Raw genomic sequence first — 22,198 nt, 5'->3', positions numbered from 1 at the left:
GCCTCTGGGTACCAGTTTCGAGGGAGTAACAGCATGAAAGAGGGCATGCCCTCAACTCCTGCCTGTGGCTTCCAGCGGCATCTGGTGGGCCACTGTGCGAAACGGGATGCTGGACTAGATGGTCTTTGGGCCTGATCCAGCAGGGCTGTTCTTATGTTCTTAATTTCAAAGATGTTTATGACACTGGTCGACGTTCTGTGCAGTTGAAACCTCAGCATTAGCAACCCACTAGGAGTGATGTGCATGCAAAAAGGCAGCTTCAGGACTGTCGCAGAACTCCTGCAGGAGCACATGAGCACTTCTGCAGCACTGCGTCCATGGGAAATAATGAAAGTAGTGCAATGCAAGCTGCTGTGTCCAGTTTTGAGAAGTTTTGCAACAGCCCCAGGACTGCCTTTTACGTGCACAGTGATCCCGGCAGTGTGCCAATGCTGAGGTTTCACTGCGCAGTATGTCAGCCACCTTTCATCAAATTTCAGAGATTTACCAAGCACCACAATAAAAGCAGCATCCAATAAAACAGAGAAATTGAATCAATCAATAAAACCATCGCAATAAGCAACAGAATCACCACAAGAAACATAACAAGGGCAAGTAGCCTCAAAAATAAGAGGTTATCTGATGTCTTCAGCCATCTTCAGAAAGACAGCAGCGAGGAGGCTGAACAAACTTCTTTTAGGAGAGAGTTCCAGAGAATTGGGCTGGCACAATGAAGGCCCTTCTAAAACCTTAAATTCCAGAGGAAGCTGATATGAGAGGAGACATTCCCTGAGGTAATCAGGACTAAGCTCTATAGGGCCTTAAGGTTCAAAACCAGCACTTTGAATCATGCCTGGAAGAGTAGCTGCTTCAAGCCATCTGTTTGGAATACCTTAGTGCTGGACTTCCTGCACTAACCAGGGAGTAGGCTTAAGGACCTAACAAGGCCCCTCCAACTCTATTATTCTAAGAGAAAAGCACTTAATCTCTCTTTCTTGCGGCTATCTTCATTTTCAAAGGAACTATTTGCTGTGGATTTTAGGCTGCAGTAACAAATGTATAAAAATAGTTAAAATATATTCCAGACTTTGTATAAATCGAATGGCTACTTCCATGCATCTTACCTTGGAGACAATAGCTATGACCCAGCAGGCTGCACGGGTAGGCACAAGCCCATAGCATGCATGTAAAAATAAAAATAAAAATTGAAGAGGTGCAAAAACAGCCTGGGCGTTCAGCACAATAAGCTGCTAGAAGAAAATGGCCTGATAAACCCTGCCCTATCATGCACATCCCAACTTTATGATAATACAGTCATCCAACTTCAACTTCCTGAATAGTTTAACAGGTGTTACGCACACAGGACTTTTAAAAGAAGCTTTACTACTAACTTTCAAGTGCTGATGCAAAATGACAGACCAGACATTGATGAATAATGCAGCCTGCTATTATTCATCAAAAGCTGGTTTGGTCACAATCTTTTTTCTCTTAACTCTGAATTTTAAGATTGCAATATATTATTATAAGTTATCTTGGAATGTAAGATGCTGGGCACACACACACACACACACACACACACACACACACACACACACACACACACACACCCCTCAAGGATTTGCATTGAATGTGATTTTTTTGTATTGACCCAGTGGTAATTCCTAATATAATGATAATTACATTTTTAAACATTTGAAATTTTTATTTCATACTCTGTTAACCTTTGAAATTGATCAATCTCGTTTAACTAAAAACCTAATTGAATTTTTCCATCTCTCAAATTCTGCTTTCCATTTCAACATTTTTAAACTGGTTAGTTCAACCATTTTGCAAGAAAATTAAACTAATGCAGAACAAATGTAGGCACCTGCTTTGGCTGTTGGTAGAGACAATTTTTCAATGTGAAAGATTTGGAACAATTAACTTTAAGTATTTTTTTAAAAGCTATCAGGTGCTTATTGTGTTTTATGATGATTCCTAACCAATTTGTGAGACTTCAGTTGAAAAGGCAGGATAGAATCTTTTAAAATAATAAATAAAATTAAATAAATACATGTAATAAATGTAAGACTGTTTTTTCAAACCAAACAAGGCAGACTTCATCTCCCCGCAAAAATAAACAAACAGTAATGAAATCCAAATACAGTCAAATTAGGACAAAAGCACCATAAATAAAGCAGCTGTCAAAATCCACATATTAAATGATGTATAAAGCAGCATCTACAATCTCTAGCACTGAGAAACTCTCAACAGCCTGGTCAGATGAATTCTCAGCTTGGATGGGGTTGGGTAGAGATATAAGGCAGAGCCCCATCTGATAATCTCACTTTGCCAGTCTATATTCATATGATTGTTGCCTTGCTTAGCTAACTAAAGAGCTACCCTTACAGTGTGAAATTTAGAGACAGGGAGTACAAACTGAATGCCCATATTCAAAGCTGTTTGCTGACTGAAATAAAGGAGATTGTGCAAAGGTTGGTTATGAAGAAGATCTAGGAAGCTGACAAGCACAAATTAGACTTCCCTCCGGCACCCCTCCTTACAAAATGGAGGATGAATGAGGCATGTCTTTCCCCAAACAATTCTCTTTCAGTCCTTTAAAGAAACCTTCTCCTAGCAACAGATCAAATCAAAGTCCACTGAAAGCCAGACTATCTAAAATAATATTCATTCTTCTAGCAAGAAGTATTTACATATGCATCACAGGACTTAAGTGACAGGACTCACAACCAAGTTATACCAGCCCCCATAATGAATGCTCCTTTTCTGCAGCTATTTGTCTTGCTTATGCTTTCATACACTACTCAAAAGTCTTGATTTTTTAAAAAGAACAAACTGTATTTCTTGTAGTCCCTAATGCCAGAAAGAGTCGGCTTTCAGAATCTCATGGTGATGGCTGCATGGCTTTGCCTAGGAACATGTGTTTTCTTTTTTAACTTGTACAGGGGAAAAAAATACTATATTTCTTAACGCTATCAACCTGGAAGCTTGACAGTAAGGATTAAAAATGGTTCCTTCCTCCCCACTCGGTTATTGGAAAGGCCCTGAAAGGTAATCTGTCTTGTGAAGCCATGCTTTACAGCCTGCATAAAAGTGCCATGATTCTTAGTCCTCCCTGCAACCTAATTGAAAGCGCATAATATCACACAACAGGGGAAATGTAAACTGTAAACATACATAGTAAATCACTGCATATGCTACAAAAGCTGGCTGCTAATGGGCACCAAGTGATCGTGGGGGCCAACAAGCAATCTGAGCACACAAGTCTCTCAGGCTGAAGAACTCCTCCAGAGCAGGAAATGCAAACGACTCATTCGGTAGCACTACGGCGGGATTGCAGGCAGGTCAGTTCAGTCAATTTGTGAAATAGGAGTCTTTTTATAACGATTTCGATTTGATCATGACCTTAAGGAATGAAACTGGTACTGGTTCCAGTAGAGAGTACATCTACTCTGTTGTTTCCTTTTATGCAAATACAAGGCTCTGCTAATCCAGAATCACCCAGGCAAACCAAGTAACATTACAGAAGTGCTTAAGCAAACATAGTCATCTCTCTGCTTTAATAATAATAATAATAATAATAATAATAATAATAATAATAATCAGGTTAGGGATTAAAAAACCTGAAGCACATTTCTTAATGTCTTGATCATAGACACATCCCATTGGTTCATTCGCCTACTATGCCACAGTTTATCTGGTTACCACACAGAAATCCTCATCATAGTGGCATAATGTCAGTTTGCAACAAAGTTGCAGTGCTACAACCATGTGTGTGCACCATGGAAGGAGACATTTATATGCCGGTGCCACAAGCCTCAGGAAAGGGCCATTAAGCTGAACATTTCTCTCCAAAATAGAATAGGAGCTCTATTGACACTTCTGCCTAAGCAGAAGAAAGTCTTACCTCTCAACAGGAGCATGCTGATGAGGTGGCTTGTTTACTCTTGCATATAGTCCTTCCAAGTGGTCCCTGTCTATTGGTGGATTATCACATCTAAAGGCTTCTGCAGCAAGTGGAGAAGATGGTCTGAAGGCACTGGCAGATGGATAAATTTCTCGAAAGTGATTCACTCGGGCATAATTTGGGTCTGTCTCATCATCATCAATATCAGGTGGGGGCCCAACAGGACCAGTGGAATATTCAAGAAGTCCTCTAGACTGCTTTTGCCGGAGCTCCTGATGTTTTGCATCAATTCTAAAAGTCAAAACAATCAAGATTAGTATTTTCTCAAATGCTGAATCAATCCTATTTAACACAGAGACACACTCTACATGTATTAAATATATACTGCACAATTGCTAGCTAAAACTCTGAAGGAACATTTGATGCTTTATATTCATGCTCTGATGTTTAACAGAACTGATCAAGCAAGCAAACCACCTCTACAGATAAGCCCCTCCCCAACTATGTGAACGGTACATTATGGATGTGCACATACATAACCATAATTGCACAAACATGCATTACATTATAGAATTATGGAAAGACATCTCTACAACAGAATTATGTTAAATCACAGGTTTTAATGCCTGTCAAAAACTTCATTTTTTTGCATCTGAATTAACTGATAACATTATCAGTGTCAACCCCAAGATTCCCCTAAGTAAATTAATTTGTAGAAAGTGCATTAATGTGGAAACAAATGCAGAAAGAGCTTGGTTGTCAAAATCAGAAGCATTTTTATTGGGTTTTCTGCACAGACACCCCCTAAGAGAGAGATATCATACCTAATTATACAGAGACCAGGGGCAGAGTAAAACAGGGAAGAAGCAAATAAAAGCCTGATAGAGATGGACGGGTACATATAAGTGAATGGAAGGCTATTACCAGCAGTACTCCACTGTGATAAAGCCCTAAGTGTATTACAAAACACTGCTGCTAATCAGTGCTATTGTGTAATCTGATGGGAATAGGAAACGGCAAAACATATCCAGGTATAATTTCAAACCTAACCAAATTCAGATGATTCAACATTTGCTTTGCAACTGAAAACTTTAAACAAGGCACTATTAATAATACACAACTTAAACGTTCAGCTGCCTCACTCCATAATTAAAACACAGAAAAGATCACAGCAGCAAGATGAGCTTGGCATAGAGAGAGCAGAGGATGAGAAGCAGGAAAGGGATTAAAGCAGAGAAGAGCCGACAATTAAAAAGTTAAGATTTACCCACCATGATTAAATGTTGAAGAATGCAAGATGGTCCCGGAAGCAAATAGGTATAGAAAATGAATAGAAAGAATGGCAAGGCAATAATAAAATATTGTTAAATGGTCACATTTTGTAGCCGGGGCGGGGCAGGGGACACACACCCAAGAACAGTAAACTAGTAGCTGAATGAAAAATTAGGAAAACAGAAGATGTAGGGAGAGGAATGGAAAACAAAAATGAAAACGTGCTCAGGAAATACACTAGAAAGTAGAAAAAATATAGACCAAGACACTGTTCAGATGCTATAGAAAGTAGGGGTGTGTGTGGACCAGTTGCCAGGGTTTGGTCTGAATTCAGGTCAATGAGCTGGCTCCATGATTAGGACAGTTGACTCTTACGGTAGGCCAGTTGGGTCAATGAACTGGTTTGAAGCAGTTCGCAACTGAACTGCTTGAACCGACCCGGTTCACAGCAGACGGGTTTTGCACATCCCTAATAGAAAGCTTGGAAACCGTGCCCCTGCCATGGTATGCACCAATTCCCTGCCACTCCTCCATGCTTACAGTGCTGGTCTGAAGAGACAAATGCTGTACTTGTGGAGAGATCCTCCCCATGGTGTGGAATGCTGGGAGCCAGTGCTGGCTTGTTGCCTTTGGAGGAGAAAGACAACAAGTTACCTGCCCCACCTCTGACAGCACCTCACTTCTCTTCCCCCTAACTGGGCAGGCCACTTCCTCCTGCTTTGGCACAGTCTTATGATCTAGGTCAGTTGCAGCAGGCAGAGGATGGAGGAGTTCAGCGCAATCAAGCTGCTGAAGCAGTGCACGGCAACAAGAAGAGGCCGCTGCTGCACACAAGCTCCATCTCTGCCGCTGCTGGCAAACTACAATATCAAGCAAAGGCTGTGGCACATCCAGAAGGTGAGGCCAGTCCATCATGGGGGAATAAGGGCTGACATCAGTGTCAGAGGGTAGGGACAGCAAACAAAGATGGAAAACATACAGGTGAAACTCGGAAAATTAGAATATCGTGCAAAAGTCCATTAATTTCAGTAATGCAAATTAAAAGGTGAAACTGATATATGAGACAGACGCATTACATGCAAAGCGAGATAAGTCAAGCCTTAATTTGTTATAATTGTGATGATCATGGCGTACAGCTCATGAAAACCCCAAATCCACAATCCCAGAAAATTAGAATATTACATGGAACCAAGAAGACAAGGATTGTAGAATAGAACAATATCGGACCTCTGAAAAGCATACAGTGTACTGTGCTTGATTGGCCAGCAAACTCGCCTGACCTGACCCCATAGAGAATCTATGGGGCATTGCCGAGAGAAGGATGAGAGACATGAGACCAAACAATGCAGAAGAGCTAAAGGCCGCTAATGAAGCATCCTGGTTTTCCATAATACCTCATCAGTGCCACAGGCTGATAGCATCCATGCCACGCCGCATTGAGGCAGTAATTGCTGCAAAAGGGGCCCAAACCAAGTACTGAATACATATGCATGCTTATACTTTTCAGAGGTCCGATATTGTTCTGTTCTACAATCCTTGTCTTCTTGGTTTCATGTAATATTCTAATTTTCTGGGATTGTGGATTTGGGGTTTTCATGAGCTGTACGCCATGATCATCACAATTATAACAAATTAAGGCTTGACTTATTTCGCTTTGCATGTAATGCGTCTGTCTCATATATCAGTTTCACCTTTTAATTTCCATTACTGAAATTAATGGACTTTTGCACGATATTCTAATTTTCTGAGTTTCACCTGTACAGGGAGGGTGGTAGGGATGAGGAGGTTGGGTAGTGATCAGTGGGGTGATGCTCCTGGCAGGGGTGCTCACAGCTGCCATTTTGAGGCACAATTGCTGTTGAAGCCACCGCCTCATTTGTTGGAAGTTAAAGGGCTTTGCGCTGTCTCTTGTCTCAGACAGTGGAGGACAGACTAGTAAGTCAGAGGGCTAGAGGGTCAAGACATTGGTCACCCCTTCTCCACTGCTCTGACACTATCCCTTTGAAATGTAGATTGCTACTCTTAGGGATTAACTTCCTTCCTCTCTCTCTTCCCTACCTGCCCTTCTACCTTGCAACATGGCAAGCTCCTCTCCCTGCACCATGTGTGCAGAGAAGATGCAGAATCCATCTGCATCCAGCTAGATAGATAGATTGGAGATCCTAACTCCTCACTTTCCTATCTAGAATGGAGTTCCTTAATAAATGCCATATATATTGATTTGAAACTATGAACTGGCTCAAAGTTACTTTACTCTCAGCGCACACGCATGCCTAACTAAATTTCGCTGTGTTGTGCCTCTGAGCACTCTGCTATAATGAGAAAGGGATTCTCTCGCCACAGAGAATTTCCAACAATTTGGCCTCACGGGGGAGCCACCCCTTGCTGGGGCACCCCAGTGTTCTAAACAAGAGAATAATCTCTCCATGAGTATAGCCTCTGCCTCCTTAGACAAAGACTGCAAGCACAAAGCGCAGGAGGCAGGGTTTCAGAGCACATCAGCATGCAGGCAGGCCTTCCAAGTGGACTCTTGGGGACGTTGTATGCAAGGACAGCATCTCTACAGTTTATAATGCCTGAACAAGGCTAAGGTTTAAACAATGTTTACAAACAAAAGTCTTCAAGGTGCTTTCAAGTTCATTACACAGGAGGGTCTTTCACTAAGACAGAGTATAAAATCTGAGGGCCTCTTCACACAATATAATTTTTTAAAAGTATGCTTTAAAAATGTAAACTGCGAATGTGACCCATAGTTGTTTGCAGCCCACGTATCACCACACAGGTACACTTAGAGAACCATAACTGGCTGCACACTTTGGTTTACAGTGTATAGTCACCTTACCGAGTGTACACACCCAGCAGCAAACTGGCGTATTCATGTTTGAAATGGTCCAGAATATATTCTCACAAGATTCAGAATAATCTTTCACATTGTCACATACTATGCAGGTAAAAAAGAGCCATTTGGCAACACAGGGACAGTATAGGCTATGATCTCTATTGGGTTCCTGGGCTTTACTGTTTGGGTCCATCATGTGGTTACAATGTGTTTGAAACTGAAATAGATGTAGACACCTAAATCAGTTTTACATCTGCTTATATAATGATTGCTATCCCAACAGGTGCAGAAGTATGCAGTTAATTAGCTCACACTACATGGTGCCATATTTAAATGAGATGCAGCCATGCTATAAGCTCCAGACTTGATTTTTAAAATTCACTATTGGAGGTCTAACCGGCATTGTACTCACCAGTTCTTCCCTAGATACTTTTCTTCATGATACTTACTATGTCTTTGCCCACTTCCACTATGTATGATCAATTTGAGCAGTATTTGCAAAAACAGAAGGCTTTGTCTATTGATTTCCACTACTTTCTGGATATACACTTAATCACACCTGAACAAAAATTCACTTTGCAGTAATGTTCACAGGAGTTCATATAACATTTTCCTCACAACATTTCTTAGGCCTGATTGGAATACCACAATGATACTTAGACATATACACAATTTTAAACATTATTTCATCAGTTGGCTCACTAATCTCCCTAGTAGCAATTATTACACTATTATTTATCATTTGAGAAGCTTTTGCTGCAAAATGAGAAGCCTACAACTTCCAATCACTAACCTAGAACAGCTACACATCTGTTCCACCTCATACTACACCTATGCAGAATTAACTTTTCTACAGGGTCAAGAAAGGATGGAATTGAGCCACTATTCATTGATTTCAAGCCAGTCACATAACCATAATGCTCCTCTCTCTCTAAAGACCCTAGTAAATTTCTTATATAGCCCTGTCAGAGCTGAGTTAAAGGCTAATCAACCTGTGGTTACCTTGTGTGGCATATCCATCCCAACTTGGGTTTCAAGATGTAGCATCTCCTATTATAGATGAATTCTTTCACTTTCATGACCATGTTCTTTAATCAGTGCTCTAGTCCTACACATTATCCTAATATCAACAAAACCTGTACACATTAACACAATAGATGCTCAAGGAATGGAAATTCTTTGAGTAATTCTGCCAGCAATGATCGTAATTGCTTTATTCTCATTACGAATTCTATATATTATACACAGAACTGACAATCCACATCTTACTATGAAAGCACTAGGATGTTGAAGCTATGAGTATACTGACTACAAAGACCTTATATTTGATTATTATATAATTCCAACACAAATAGTACAAAAAGGTCACTTTCGATCCTTAGAATTCAACCACTGAATGGTTGCTGTATCAGGGATGACATTTTAGATTTCAGTATGCAGATGTGCAAAAGATTTCAGCAAGAAGAAGGGAAGATTCACAGCAAGATGCAAACAAAATTGGATAGATTCAAGATTAAATTTCAAAAAGAACTGTCTTTGTTGTGATTATTACCTCACAATGACCAGAGAGAAGTGCTCATGAAGAATAATTACATGTGGATTTAAATATGGATCTCACTGGCATCCGAATCTATAGTTCTTCAGTTTTTGGGCAGTGAATCTATACAGTCTGTACATATGGTTCTTCCCTCCTTTATTGGTTCATTCAAAAGAACCATATGAATCAAGCATTTCCCAATCTTATTTTATGAATACATTCATTTATAAACTATGTTGTTTGCCTTTAAAAATAGTTGAGGAGAAGGTAAAACATTAAAACAATTATAAAACCAATAAAACAGTAAAAATACAAAAGGAATAAAACAAAAATACAGCAACAATGAAACCATCTCAGCTCAATCCTATGCAGTTAGGTGTACCTAAAATCATTGGAATCAATTGGCACCTAACTCACATTTTGCACTTATATGTGGACATGCTAGCTTGGGGTGGGGTGGGGGAGAGAGTAACATTTTCTCAGTATATTATACTTTGAGTACTAGGAATTTAGGAAAACACATCATCACCATAATTAGAGAGCTACATTGAGGAAACAAAATAGAGTCTGGAACTCCTGTAACAAACTGAGTACTTTATAACTGATGGTTGTCCGTGATTGGAGCCAGGCTGGTGGCGGCCCATGTGCGGCCGCCCCTGCGTCTGACGTCAGATGCGCCCAGCTAGCCATGCCCCCGTATCTGACGTCAGAAGTGGGAGAGTGGTCTCCCTCCCAAATGGGGCCACGTAGCCCCGTTTGGAAAGGAGATAGGCCCACGCTGCTCCAGCGTGGGCCGATCTCTCTCCTAGATGGGGCCACGTGGCCCCATTTGGGAGGGAGATCAATTGGCCCCGCTGCATTGGCAGCGGGACCAGGAGGAGCTTCCCTTGACTTTAAGGCAGGGAGAGTCGCTCCAGCCGTGCAGCCCCATTTGGGACTGAAATAACGCCCCCACGTCTGAGGCCGCACTCTCAGCCTCTGATTGGGCATGGCCCAGGTTCTTTGAAACTGTTCGCCCAATGGTGGCTCCACCCCTGTTGTTGTCTATAAAATAATGATGCAAACATGATTTTGCATCAAATATGATGCAAAATCATGATTTAGTGTTATGTGAATGAGCCTCAGGAAGCTGCAAGCTCACTCCGCACACTTCTCCCTGTTGAGGAGTGTTACAAACTTGGGAAATTGTCGTTTGTTAAGTAATTAGAACAAACTAGTATATCAAGCCATGGTTTGAGCCTGGTTTAATATATGCTAGTTTGTTCCAAGTATAGTTAATTAACAAGCACAGTTTTCAGCATTTATACATAATGCCAAACTTTGGTTTGGTCTAAGATGAAAGCAAAAACTTTCATTCTCCTCACATGCAAAAGAAAGGAAGGGAGGAGGGAGAGTGTGCAATCCAGTGGCTGATTCATGTAATGAGGAATCTGGTTTACTATGATGTCTGAATCAGGCCTGTATCTTTTAAGACTATTTACTTTATTTCCCACCTTCTAGTTTCTAAATGCTAGGTAAATTCTTTCCTGAATATTTCTTTCTTTCTTTCTTTTATCTGCACATCTCTCTCTCTCTCTCTCTCTCTCTCTCTCTCTCTCGGCAATAGTCCTCTGAAATTCTTATAAAGCCTGTGGTGACATACCATGGTCTATTGGAATTTGAGGTGTGTTACAGGATTGTACAGTTCTCTTCCAGCCCTGATCAGGGTTGAACGTAGTCTCCACATCCTATTTAGAACTAAACTCTGGTTAAGTCTGGTTAACCATAGTGCTGATATAAAGGTAGTGTGAATTTGCTTTCAAACAAGTGGCTTGGGAGGGAAGACGATGGTACATCCTCAGCCCATGATGAAGGGGCCGGCCACCTGCGATACACCTTGATCTGCTGTTATCCTCCTATATAGCAGAATGAAGTTTATTGTTAATCTGAGGCAAGAACACAGTAGTATAGGCCTCCAGGACAGCAAGGAGAACACTCTTCATAGTCAACTAATCTCCAGAAAGTTAGAAGAGCTGTAAACAAACTTAAACCAGGATTAAGGAGATGCTTTGAGGTTACTATAGATAAAAATAAAGCATGAGTATTGCCTTTTATTTCTATAATGTAACAATCCTGAGAGAACAAGTAATTAGTGAGCAGATTAAAAAAATGCAAGAGGCTTAATCCTCCAAGGATTCCTAAAGGAAGATGAAAGGAAGATCACATAGACGAAGAGAGAAGTAAAGGCCCAGCCTGCCCATTTTGTTTCCTCGTGGAACAAAACACATAGAGATTTCTGTGAAAAGTTAAAACTTGATCTATTTCAAAACAATCCTTCCTGTAAGAGTGCAGGGTATGGATGTCATTGTTTGGGAATTCCTGCTGCATGGCAACAACCAAGATGGATTTCCATTGCACATAAAGCGAAACCATCAATACTGAAAAAGAAGGGGAGGGTAAGGTGATGGAAATGGTGCCCCCTCTCTCTTTCTTTTATACAAGGCTTACTTCAAGAGAAGTTATCATGCAGAAAGATTAATTTTTCACACAGCCCACCATGGGGTTGTGTTAAGAGACCAAGATGAAGGCTCTCATTTGGCTTTGTTAAAAATTACATGTGTCAGTTCATTAGTGCCTCTTTCTGAGTGCTCTCTTTTCCTGCCATCAGAGTTTTGAACAGCAACTGAAGGGGGCAGAGTGCCTGCAAATATATGGGGCTGCCTGAGGTCTGAAGGCCAGATGTTGAGCTGCTTTACAATGATAAACCTCCAAATATATTGCCAAAATGAAGTGTTACATGTTACATCAAGTGAGAATATTGCCTATCAAATTTATCTACATACAAATAGGCTAGACTCCAAGATTAAAAAAAGGAAGAACTTCTGGATTCTTACAACCAAGGCACTGGTCAAACAGACAAACTTGTAAGAGTCCAACAGGATGGAGGTAGTTATAACTATGATTTGAATTCGCTGATGTTTTGTGGGAATAATGATTCGGAACATTTTGTAATGTCTTATTGACAACACTCCAATAGATACACCCAGGCTTTTAACTGAATACTGTTTTAATAGTTGTAACATTGCTTTAAAATGTTGTTTTGAGGTTTTAAATTGTTGCAATGTTTTTAACTTTTTTGCTGTCATTTATTTTAACTAATGTTTTAATTTTTTCTGTTATTTGTTTTGTTTTGTTGTAAACCGCCCAGAGACATAAGTTTTGAGCGGTATAAAAATGTGTTAAATTAAATAATATTTAATTTATAAATATTTGTATATTTATCGTGATAGGTTTGAAATTCAGCCTTATTGGGGATTATAAAAGAAGGTCTCTTGCCTGGATATTATCCACCCAGTAGATCTGCACAACTAGGACACACAGAGAGGAATTATCTGTGGTTTTTCCGCAGCTGTTCACCAAATGTCCAATATGGCATACTGAAATACAATTTTGCAGCTTGTGTAATACAGGATGGCAATTCTACACTGTCAGGCAAGTAGGTTTGAGATCTCCTCTCCAGGGTTCTGTTTGAATCATTCCACACAAATGTGCATACTGCTAAGTAATGTATGCTGCTTCATTCTCTCTCTCCCTCTCTATTTCAAATGTTTCTTGCCTCATAATATCTCGGAAGATTTTTATTCACCAACACTTTATTCCTGAGCAGTGGCACTTGTAGACATAAGACTACTTCAAAAGTTAAGAATCTGGAATAAAATTACAATTTTAAAGAAGAAACAAATCAACATCATACCTTTTCTGTGCATCTTGTGTATACAATATACATGTAACACAAGCATCTGGGATTTCATTTTCAGATATCATTGTTCATTTAGAACAATAAGCTAGCCTGGGTGATGGCTCAATATATGCCACCTGAAAAGTACAAAGGGGGCGGGGGATTGGGAGTGGCTTGGAAAGGCTACAGGACACTATATCAATATGAAGCTTCTTAGCCTCCAGCCAGATTCATGCTTGCCTCACAGTCAATTTCTTCTATGCTAACACAAGCAAATGCTATGTTTAACTTGGACTTTGGATCATATGCATGCAACTTTGAGAGCTATGATCAAATCCCATTCACTTGGGATGGGGGGGGGCTTGTTGTCTGGACAAGCAGAAAGTACAAACTCCTTTGGACCACCTCCTCCTATTTCAGATCAAAATGTGGTTGTTGTAAATACTGTACAACAAATGCATTCACATTTCTGCCTCGCTTACTTATAAGTAGGTATCAGCCATGTTGCAAGAAAAGAAAAGAGAAAAGGAGCATGAATTTAAACAGCTTATCTGGACAGACCTACAGGAAAAGTGGCTCATCAGAAGTACCAGGCCTAATTTTTATCCCTCTCAAACTTAAGAGATTTCTAAAATTGTTCCCAAGGAGGAGAGGAGACCACCACGAGAGTGGCAATCCATCTCACCCGTAATATTCTTTCATGTCTGATAGCGACAATAATTTGTCCTGCTGTCAATACTGGTACTTTGTGCACAACAAAAGTCAAAATTGGGTTGCTACAATTCGCTTTTGTTCCTACATAAAAAAAAAATCCAGCTTCTTCCATTTTCTCCCTTAGAAATGCTGCCTGCAATTGCTTCCACAGCAGCTGCCTGTATCTGCTTGAAAACTAATCACTTCCTTTTTATGTTGTACTTGGCTATCCAATACTAGGTTATGTGAATTTCTCCATGATCAATGCTTCATCTCTTCGACAGGGCTATTATAATTGCATTAATATTTCTTGTTTATTTCTTACTCCTCTGTGGAAAATCTATAAAATTTCATCAATGATCTCTCTTTTATCCAGCTTATTTTTCACTTGGTCGTTCAGTTACAATGCCTGAACAATCTTGTGCAGATTTTTGTCTATTTATCACATTCCTGCCACTCTGGCCTTCTTGCCTTTTTAAGAATCACTCCTCTACTTTCCAAAATTCAATTTTTGTAAATATTGGGATCCAATTTGGGGGGTGGGTGGGGGTAGGGAGAGCCTAATGCTTAGGTTGTGCAGATTAGCTTCTTTAGGATGGCACCATCTTGTTCTAAGGGGCACAGCCCTGGAAAGATTCAAACTCCCTGGATGCTGCTGATACCACCTTGAATGCTCTTCAGGCAAGATGGCAAAAAGGAGAGGCAGCAACAGTCAGAGGGATTATGGGAGAGAACTGCAGGGGAGTCCCCCATTTGCCTTAGCCTGACTGTTGCCATTTTCAAAAGTTTGGTGGCATGTAGCTAACAACTCCAAGTACCTGCAAGTTATTCTAATAGATATTTTCCAATGCAGTCAAGCCTGGTTACATCCTGAGCTATGCTCTTAGCTGGGATGGTCCACTACACTCTTCAAGGACACTGTTTCTCTTTAGAATGAACTCTTTCCTCCTCCCCTTTGGAATGGTAAACCATATGTGGCAGTCTTCAACAGAGGAAATACCTCAGCTCCCTTTCCTATTCTCTTTTGCACTTCAGGGCTAGTTCCCAGATAAGCTTCTCTATAAAAGTATCCAAGCTCTTACAAGTTGTCTTTCATCAGCAAAAGCTATGCTGGCTAGATTCCACTGTGTGCCTTTTGCCAAGGAGGCAGAGGGAGAGGGCTTGGATTTCTACCTCCAGGAATAGCTTATTCTTACAACAGATCTCCTGTAATCAAGGAAGCTATAAACCACATGCTCATAAACTATGTCATCTATGGCAAATCAGCTTAGAACATTTTACTTTTATTTATTTATTTGACTGCAAACCCATGCTCTTGTGCACTAAATAATAAACTTAAGCTCTTGGCTAGGATAATGTGTGTGTGTAAATCTGGAGAAATTCCAACAGGCTCATCTTACCTCACATTAGTGCCCTTATCGTTTTGGTCGAACTATTAAGGAAATGCATTACAACTGATTGTGATAGGTGTGGTGGTGGGGAAGTGGTGATGACATGGTCAGAAATTGGAAGCTGACAGTGTCAGAATGAGGATGCCTATATCAGGTAACTAATCCCAGTTTGTAACCTTAGGGTCTTGCTGCTTGAAAGTCAGCAGATGGTGAAAGACTGCCAATGTATAATGCATTTTTAGGTGGCTGTAATCCCAGTAACAGGGCTGGAAACCTTGCCTAAACTAAACTAAAACCCTATCAATATGGAGTCACAGGCTGAAAGTTTTATGGTAGGATTGGGACAGGAATCACAATGGAATATGGGGGCAAATCCCACAGAATGGGAAGAATTTAGTAAGCAGAGTTGCACAAATGTGATTCAATAACATTGACCTTAAGGGTCAAAAGATGAGAAGTTTACTGTGTGTTTAACAGTTGCGTGTCTCATCTTTTCTTTTGTAAACAGCAGCTGGATGGGGGCCCAATTCAGATCAGGCTTGTAGTGCAGGAAGGAAGATCTTTAACTCTGCCTGCCCCCTGCGTCCAATGATGTATTTAACGTATCATCTAGATTAACCTTTGATTAGATTTGGAGAGCTCTGTACATTATACACTGTTTTATACAGCGGGATAGCTGAGATCTTCTCTGAGCTCTACCTGCACAAATGATTGGTAACTATTAGGGATGTGCCGGTTTGAAGGTAGGGTGGGGGGAGTTATAGCAACTGCTGGTTCGAAGTGTTAAGGACCGGAGAGGGTGCTCTTCCCTCTCCACCACCACATTTCTCCTGATGGTGCTGTGTTAAAAAATGGTCCCGTGGGGCAGCAGCATACCTCCTTGCTGAACCCCAGTGCATGTCATACCAGAAGTACCCCCAGAAGTAACTGGTGTGCATGTGTCCACATGCGCCGGGTACTTCCAGGGGTACTTTTGGTCTGACATGGACCGGGGTGGCAAGAGAAGTATGCTGCTGTCCTGCGGAACCGTTTTTTAAAAGCAGTACCGGTGGGGGAAACGTGGGGGGTAGGGGTAAGAGCACCCTCCCTGGTCCTTAAAGTTACTCCCCCCCAAAAAAACCTGTTGAACTGCCAGACTTTCGAACCAGTTCGGAGGTCCGTAAAAGGGCCTCTGAACCGGTTCATGCACATCCCTAGTCACTATAACCTTTAGTATGTAGACAAGTATTTTAGGATGAGATGGAGATACAGCCAGTGTTCCCTCTAACAGGGATTCCCAGATGTTGTTGACTAAAATAAAGTGTGACGTCAAGTCGATGTCGACTCCTGGCGACCACAGAACTCTGTGGTCGTCTTTGGTAGAGTACAGGAGGGGTTTACTATTGCCATCTCCCGTGCAGTATGAGATGATGCTAGGTGGCTTTGTTGTTGACTACAACTCCCATAATTCCCAAGCAAAAGCCATTGTAGCTGGGGGATTCTGGGAGTTGTAGTCAATAACATCTGAGAATCCCTGTTAGAGGGAACAGTGGATACAATATTCCAGTTTGCATAGCTTTGTGAATGAGAGCTTAATAAACCCGAGTTAGCTGTCATTTGTTAATGAAAAGATTGAGAAAACCTTGTTGTATGGCACCTATGTCTCAAAATTCAAGTGTGGCTACAGCCAAAAGAAAAGGTAACAGTTATGTCAGCAAACTGGTAGAATTAGGCAGCTCCAAAAATCTTTGAAAGAACACGAAAGGAAGTGTTTCTAGTTATGTCTGTGGCTCAGCGGGCAAGGGTGCCCCATCATCAAGAGCATTTTTCTATAAAGCAGAGTGCTATGCTTTAAAACAAAACAAACAAACAAAAAACCCTCTATTTCCCCCCTTAGGATTTATGAGACCTGGCCTGTGATGAACTTATCCAATAGGCATTCACTATGAGAGAAGGTTGAAGGAAAAGAAGAAAAATAAAAGCCCCAAAGTACAGTAGTCAACACTGCAACAGCATGAAAGATTTATGACTAGTTAAACACACAGCATGGTCTCTCCCCACCCCGCCCCCCGCCCTCCATTATAAGAAAGCATTTTTGGCTTGGAAAGGACTACGAACACAGCAAGTGATTCAGAGCTGCCTCTTGCAAGGTTTGGAATGCTGTATTCTCTTCTGATCTATAATTACTATAAATCATCATTATTTACTTTCAAAAGATGTCCAGTATGAAGGAAGACGTCTGACAAGCGGATGAAGGATCAATAGAAAAGTGATCTATTGCACACATCAGCTCAAATTCAATTCAAAGCAGGCACAATTATCTTAAATCTCACAAACATTTCCTAGGTTTAGGTCTCTGATTCAGTAGTATCAGGAGATGTTCACCCCTGTGGTGGATTCACAAATGATATCAGAAGAAACATGCTTGTTCAGCCTAGAATGTGGCACCTGTGAATGTTGTTAATGAAAAATGGCAGAGAGCCATTAAAAAAACCCTCTATATTCTACTGCCCACATTACATTAATGTTCTAGTCCACATTACAGACAATCAAGGGTATCTGCAGAAATAATTGCTCAAGCAATTATTGTCTGATAATTATCAGACTAATGACAAGACACAGAAGTGGCTGGTGAATTTTGAATTTGTGGGGCTATAGCTGGAGTACATTTGTAATGTGTCTGTCTTGCATTGCCATGCACGTGCAGATCTGTGCATTATGCTTGTGTCTGAGCATGCTTTTGGGTATACCAGCTTCCACCCAATCAATAATCACAGTTATCCCCACCAGGGATCATATCTACTGAATCAACAGTCGCATTAGCATGACCTAGGACTTTGCAGGCAAGAAAATGCCTTGGAGCACATTTCCCTCACTACCAAATAACCAAGCCAGGTATCTCCAATCCTACATAACATCTTCCAAAACAGAGAACAGCATCCCAATACTGCTGCTCTGAATGCATAGGATAATCCACTTTTTTGCCAACAAGGCATATGGGCTACAGAGGTCTGGCCTGTGCCTCTATGGGTGGTATAATATTATACATTTCAGAACTAACCTGCAGCAAAGTACTTTAATTTGTCCATTTAACTACAATTCAGTAAGGCTCTAGACAGACAGACACCTTTAATTTGTGTGATGTTTCACTTAACTCTCCCCTTGAGTCAGATTTAATTTGAACTAGGATCATGTTTAAAAGACAAACTTAGAATTTGAACACTTTTTTAAGAATGTCAAAATAGAAACAATCCTACTTAAATTACAAAAAACAACAACACCCCACTGTATTTGTTTTATTTATTTTTAAAATAATTAATTCCTATACATCTCACTATATGATAAGTTCCCAGGAACATGCCATCTCACATTCTACCTTTCCCCATTCCAACTAAATAGCAATTAATGACCACTTACCTAGCCTCCTCCCTTGGCCTTGCCTGAAACCTCTGCCCCCATTTCTCTGCTGGAACCTCTCCAGCTTGAACACAATAACCAACACTACCCTTTATCCCCCACCCCTGAGCATACCTATTGCCTGGGCTGGTCTCAAAAGTGGAGGAGGGGAAATAGATTGCTGCAGTGCTAATCTTGGCCAAATTCAGATGTAACACAAAAGGGAGTTAAACAGGACAGAGGTTGGAATTCCATTATGTCAGAATTGGTTCAACCGCGGTTTCAAGCAGAAATAGACCTTCTGTTTGCTTCGGCAAACTGCAATTTGAACCTTTGGTTTGCATTAAGCTTCGCTGCTAAGACCTAAGGTGTGGCCACTGAAGTGTTAGGTCTGAACCTGGACACCTTCATAACTGGAGTTTGGTGCTGCTTTTGAAATCACAATCATAGAGCCGGTGGCTCAGACCCACCTGGGATCGTGCCTGCACCATGCCTGCAGTGCTGCTTGCTGGCTGCCTCTCCAAGCACTAGCCCCACCACTCCAGTCACCAATGCAGCAATGCAGTTGTCCAGCAACAGGGACACTGCCACGTGCCATCACAAGCTTGTCAGCCTTCATTGTGGCAATGTAACTCAGGGGCATCCCCTCTTCCCACTCTGTCCCTTGCTCCCCCACTCCTGACAAGGAGAATGAAGTGACAAAGATGTACATCCACAAGCACAAACACTCCAGGTGGCAACATAAGAAGGGCACCACATCACAGCACCAGGAGACGAACATATGGCTGCGGGGGGGGGGGGTGTACCTGGGGTTGGGTTTAAAAGGCAGCCCAAGCCAAGGATTCTTGGCCTGCCTTTTTCAATTTCAAGCTAATTTCAATCCCCCCCCCCACAAAAAAAGGTTGGGGAAGGGGGGCCCAGCCCCTTTCCCTTGGGGGTACCTATGCAGTCCCTAGGCTTACTAATTAGAAGGGCTGGGCTGCAGGAACAGCATTGCCAACACTGAGAAGGAAGATCCTTCATATGTGATGATGACAGATGCTGATCCTCAGTGGACCGCTCACTCAGAGTGTAAGGCCATGGGGACACCCCCCTCACAACTCATGAAAACAACAACTGACTGTGGGGACAGGGTTGCCGGGCAGAATCACTAATAATGAACTGCGTGATGATAAAACAACCCCTTCCTCCCACGGACTGATCTCTCATGAGTGTGTCAGGCCATTGGGGCTCTATGGAGGACAGCCGCGGGGACGAGTACCCCGGCAACTGCTCTCCCTGCCTTGGTGACTTCCGCCAAGTAGCTGTCAAAGCTGCCTCTTGCCAGCCCGCCCACTCATGTGGACATGTGCATCTGCTCTCCTGGGGTTGCTGGAAATCACCTCCTAGGCAGTCATCATGTTCCCTTCCCTTCCCTGAGTAGCAGGGAAATAGTGCCCCCCAAGGTCCTGCCCCCTGAAATCATGCTTGTGCAGGACTATTTTGGTACAAGGCTCAGGTGGTGGTGGTGGTGGTGGTGGTGGGGTGCTGTCAGAAGAAGCACTGGTGTGGCATGGCTTCTTATCTTCAGTGGGAAGATAAACTGATGAATCTGTCCAAGACCAAGGGAAGCCTATGCTGGGCTATTCCAAGGAAGCCCAACACCAAAGCAGAAAAACCTGCAAGTAAACGTTGTGGCAGATTAAGCTTAAGACTGTATATGCAAACCTAGGTCCCACCAGATCTTTTAAGCAGGGGTGGCAATTAGGGGTTGGCCAGGTCAGGCATAGGGCCAAAGGCCCACACCCATTGAAAGTCCTGCCTATGACCCAGCTGACTTCTGAAGAATCTGTTGCTGACCCCCACCACCTGGTAAGCTTCCCACTGGATTAACCAGGCAATGGTAGGTGGCAGCAGTAGACACTCCTCTCAGTGGTGACACCATTTCAATATGTCCACCCTGCCTCCCACCCCCAGTGGGGAAAATGGAAGGGACATGGAAAATTTAAAATAGCACTACTGCTAAGAAAGCATCCACTGCAGCTGCTGCTGACCAGCAATACCTGCTAAGCTAGAGCTGAGCGGGGAGGTTTACTGGGTGGGAGAACAGTGGTGGTTGCTCCTCTCTTGTGGCAGTGCTGAGGAAGAGCACCCAGCGTCTCTCCTCCCCCACCCTGGATTGTTCCCAGACATCTGGAAAAGGCAAACTGGGAATAGAAGGGGAGTGCCCTTTCGGCTGCATCAATCGAGAGTCATGCAGGCAACCAGGTCACTCCGGAGGGCTCCACACAGGGCTTTGCCATAGGGCAGATCCTGGCACTAACATGCTTGTAAGATTTGCAAAGTCAATCAGAAGCAGCCTCATTACAGCAGAATAAGCAACATTTATCTGAATGGTGAGGTGCTGGCCTAGGTCCTCTTCCAGAATACAGGAGAGAGACTCCTAGCTTGGCAGCTAAGCCTGCTATTTCTCTCACTAGGAACTCAGAGATTTCTCTAGTAGAGCAAATCAGAGCTCCCTGGTTGCCACATATCACGGTTTTTAAAGAAATTAAAATTCCAGGGAAGCAAGCACCTTCTCTTGCCCCACTCCGCAGAAACTCATGCAGACAATGCAAAACACAATATTAAGTTAAATAAATAAATATATAAGCATCCCTTGTTAAGTGCAGTTTCCTAGATCTGTCAGGCCAGCAGCTGATATTTTATACTAAATGCCATGTCATGATGATCAGTGGAAGGAAAGACAGAGCTGTTTACATAAGCCTAGTAGTTTCCTAAACAGTCAACAGGAAAGCTGCTATTACATGTTCTAGTGAACATATAGCAGCAGAAAAAGATCTAGGGATAGGACTAATCCATTCTTTCGTCCAACGCCATTGCTGCCACTTGGAAAACAAATGCTGGATAACTTCATGCAGTCAGCATAAAATGTACGAATGACCTTGACCTGTGCAACACCATCCAATGTATTTTTCATAAATTCCACATACCATAACCATGCCGCTATGATCTAATAAGAATCTAAAAGTAATTAACTGGATTATTTTTTTTGAAAACCAATGCCTTAATCAAATATGTATTCTTATCAGGGTTCTGAAGCAGGAGTAAATTGGGACATTTAAAAAACTGGGACCTCATCCAATCCGTGATCTGATCAGGGTTCAATGGTTATAATAAATTGGGACTATTAAAACTGGGATCTCATCCAACACTTTATTTTGTCTAAACCACAGAACCTAACAGTGCTGCTAAGTCAGGAATATTCAATGAACAGAAATGCTGTGTTGAATTAACCCTTACAAAATATGATGCAACCTATACAGAAGTTTCAACACACATACACTCAATCTGGAGTTGAGTTGTGGTTAAAATAATGTTAGCAAGATATTATAAGGTAATCAATAAAAAATGTTTTCCCCCTAAATAATGACCTGTAATTCTGTGTAGGTTTTGTAGGCATAAGCACAATTGATTCATGGGACATAAGCATGAGTAACTTTGGATT

The 22,198-nt window shown here is 41.7% G+C and overlaps 1 protein-coding gene across 6 annotated transcripts in view; it reads right to left on the bottom strand.

Moving 5' to 3' along the window:
- Positions 1–22,198, bottom strand: part of PARD3B (par-3 family cell polarity regulator beta) — a 734,574-nt gene that overhangs the window by 161,791 nt on the left and 550,585 nt on the right. For all 6 annotated transcript variants that reach the window (XM_053281579.1, XM_053281603.1, XM_053281561.1 and 3 more), the window contains one exon: positions 3,887–4,177. In XM_053281579.1, the coding sequence (XP_053137554.1) occupies positions 3,887–4,177 (291 nt within the window). The remainder of the gene's footprint in view (positions 1–3,886; positions 4,178–22,198) is intronic.

Source organism: Hemicordylus capensis, chromosome 1 (genome assembly GCF_027244095.1).
Source record: "Hemicordylus capensis ecotype Gifberg chromosome 1, rHemCap1.1.pri, whole genome shotgun sequence".
Classification (NCBI taxonomy): domain Eukaryota; kingdom Metazoa; phylum Chordata; class Lepidosauria; order Squamata; family Cordylidae; genus Hemicordylus; species Hemicordylus capensis.
This window is presented reverse-complemented; position numbering and strand designations above follow the sequence as displayed.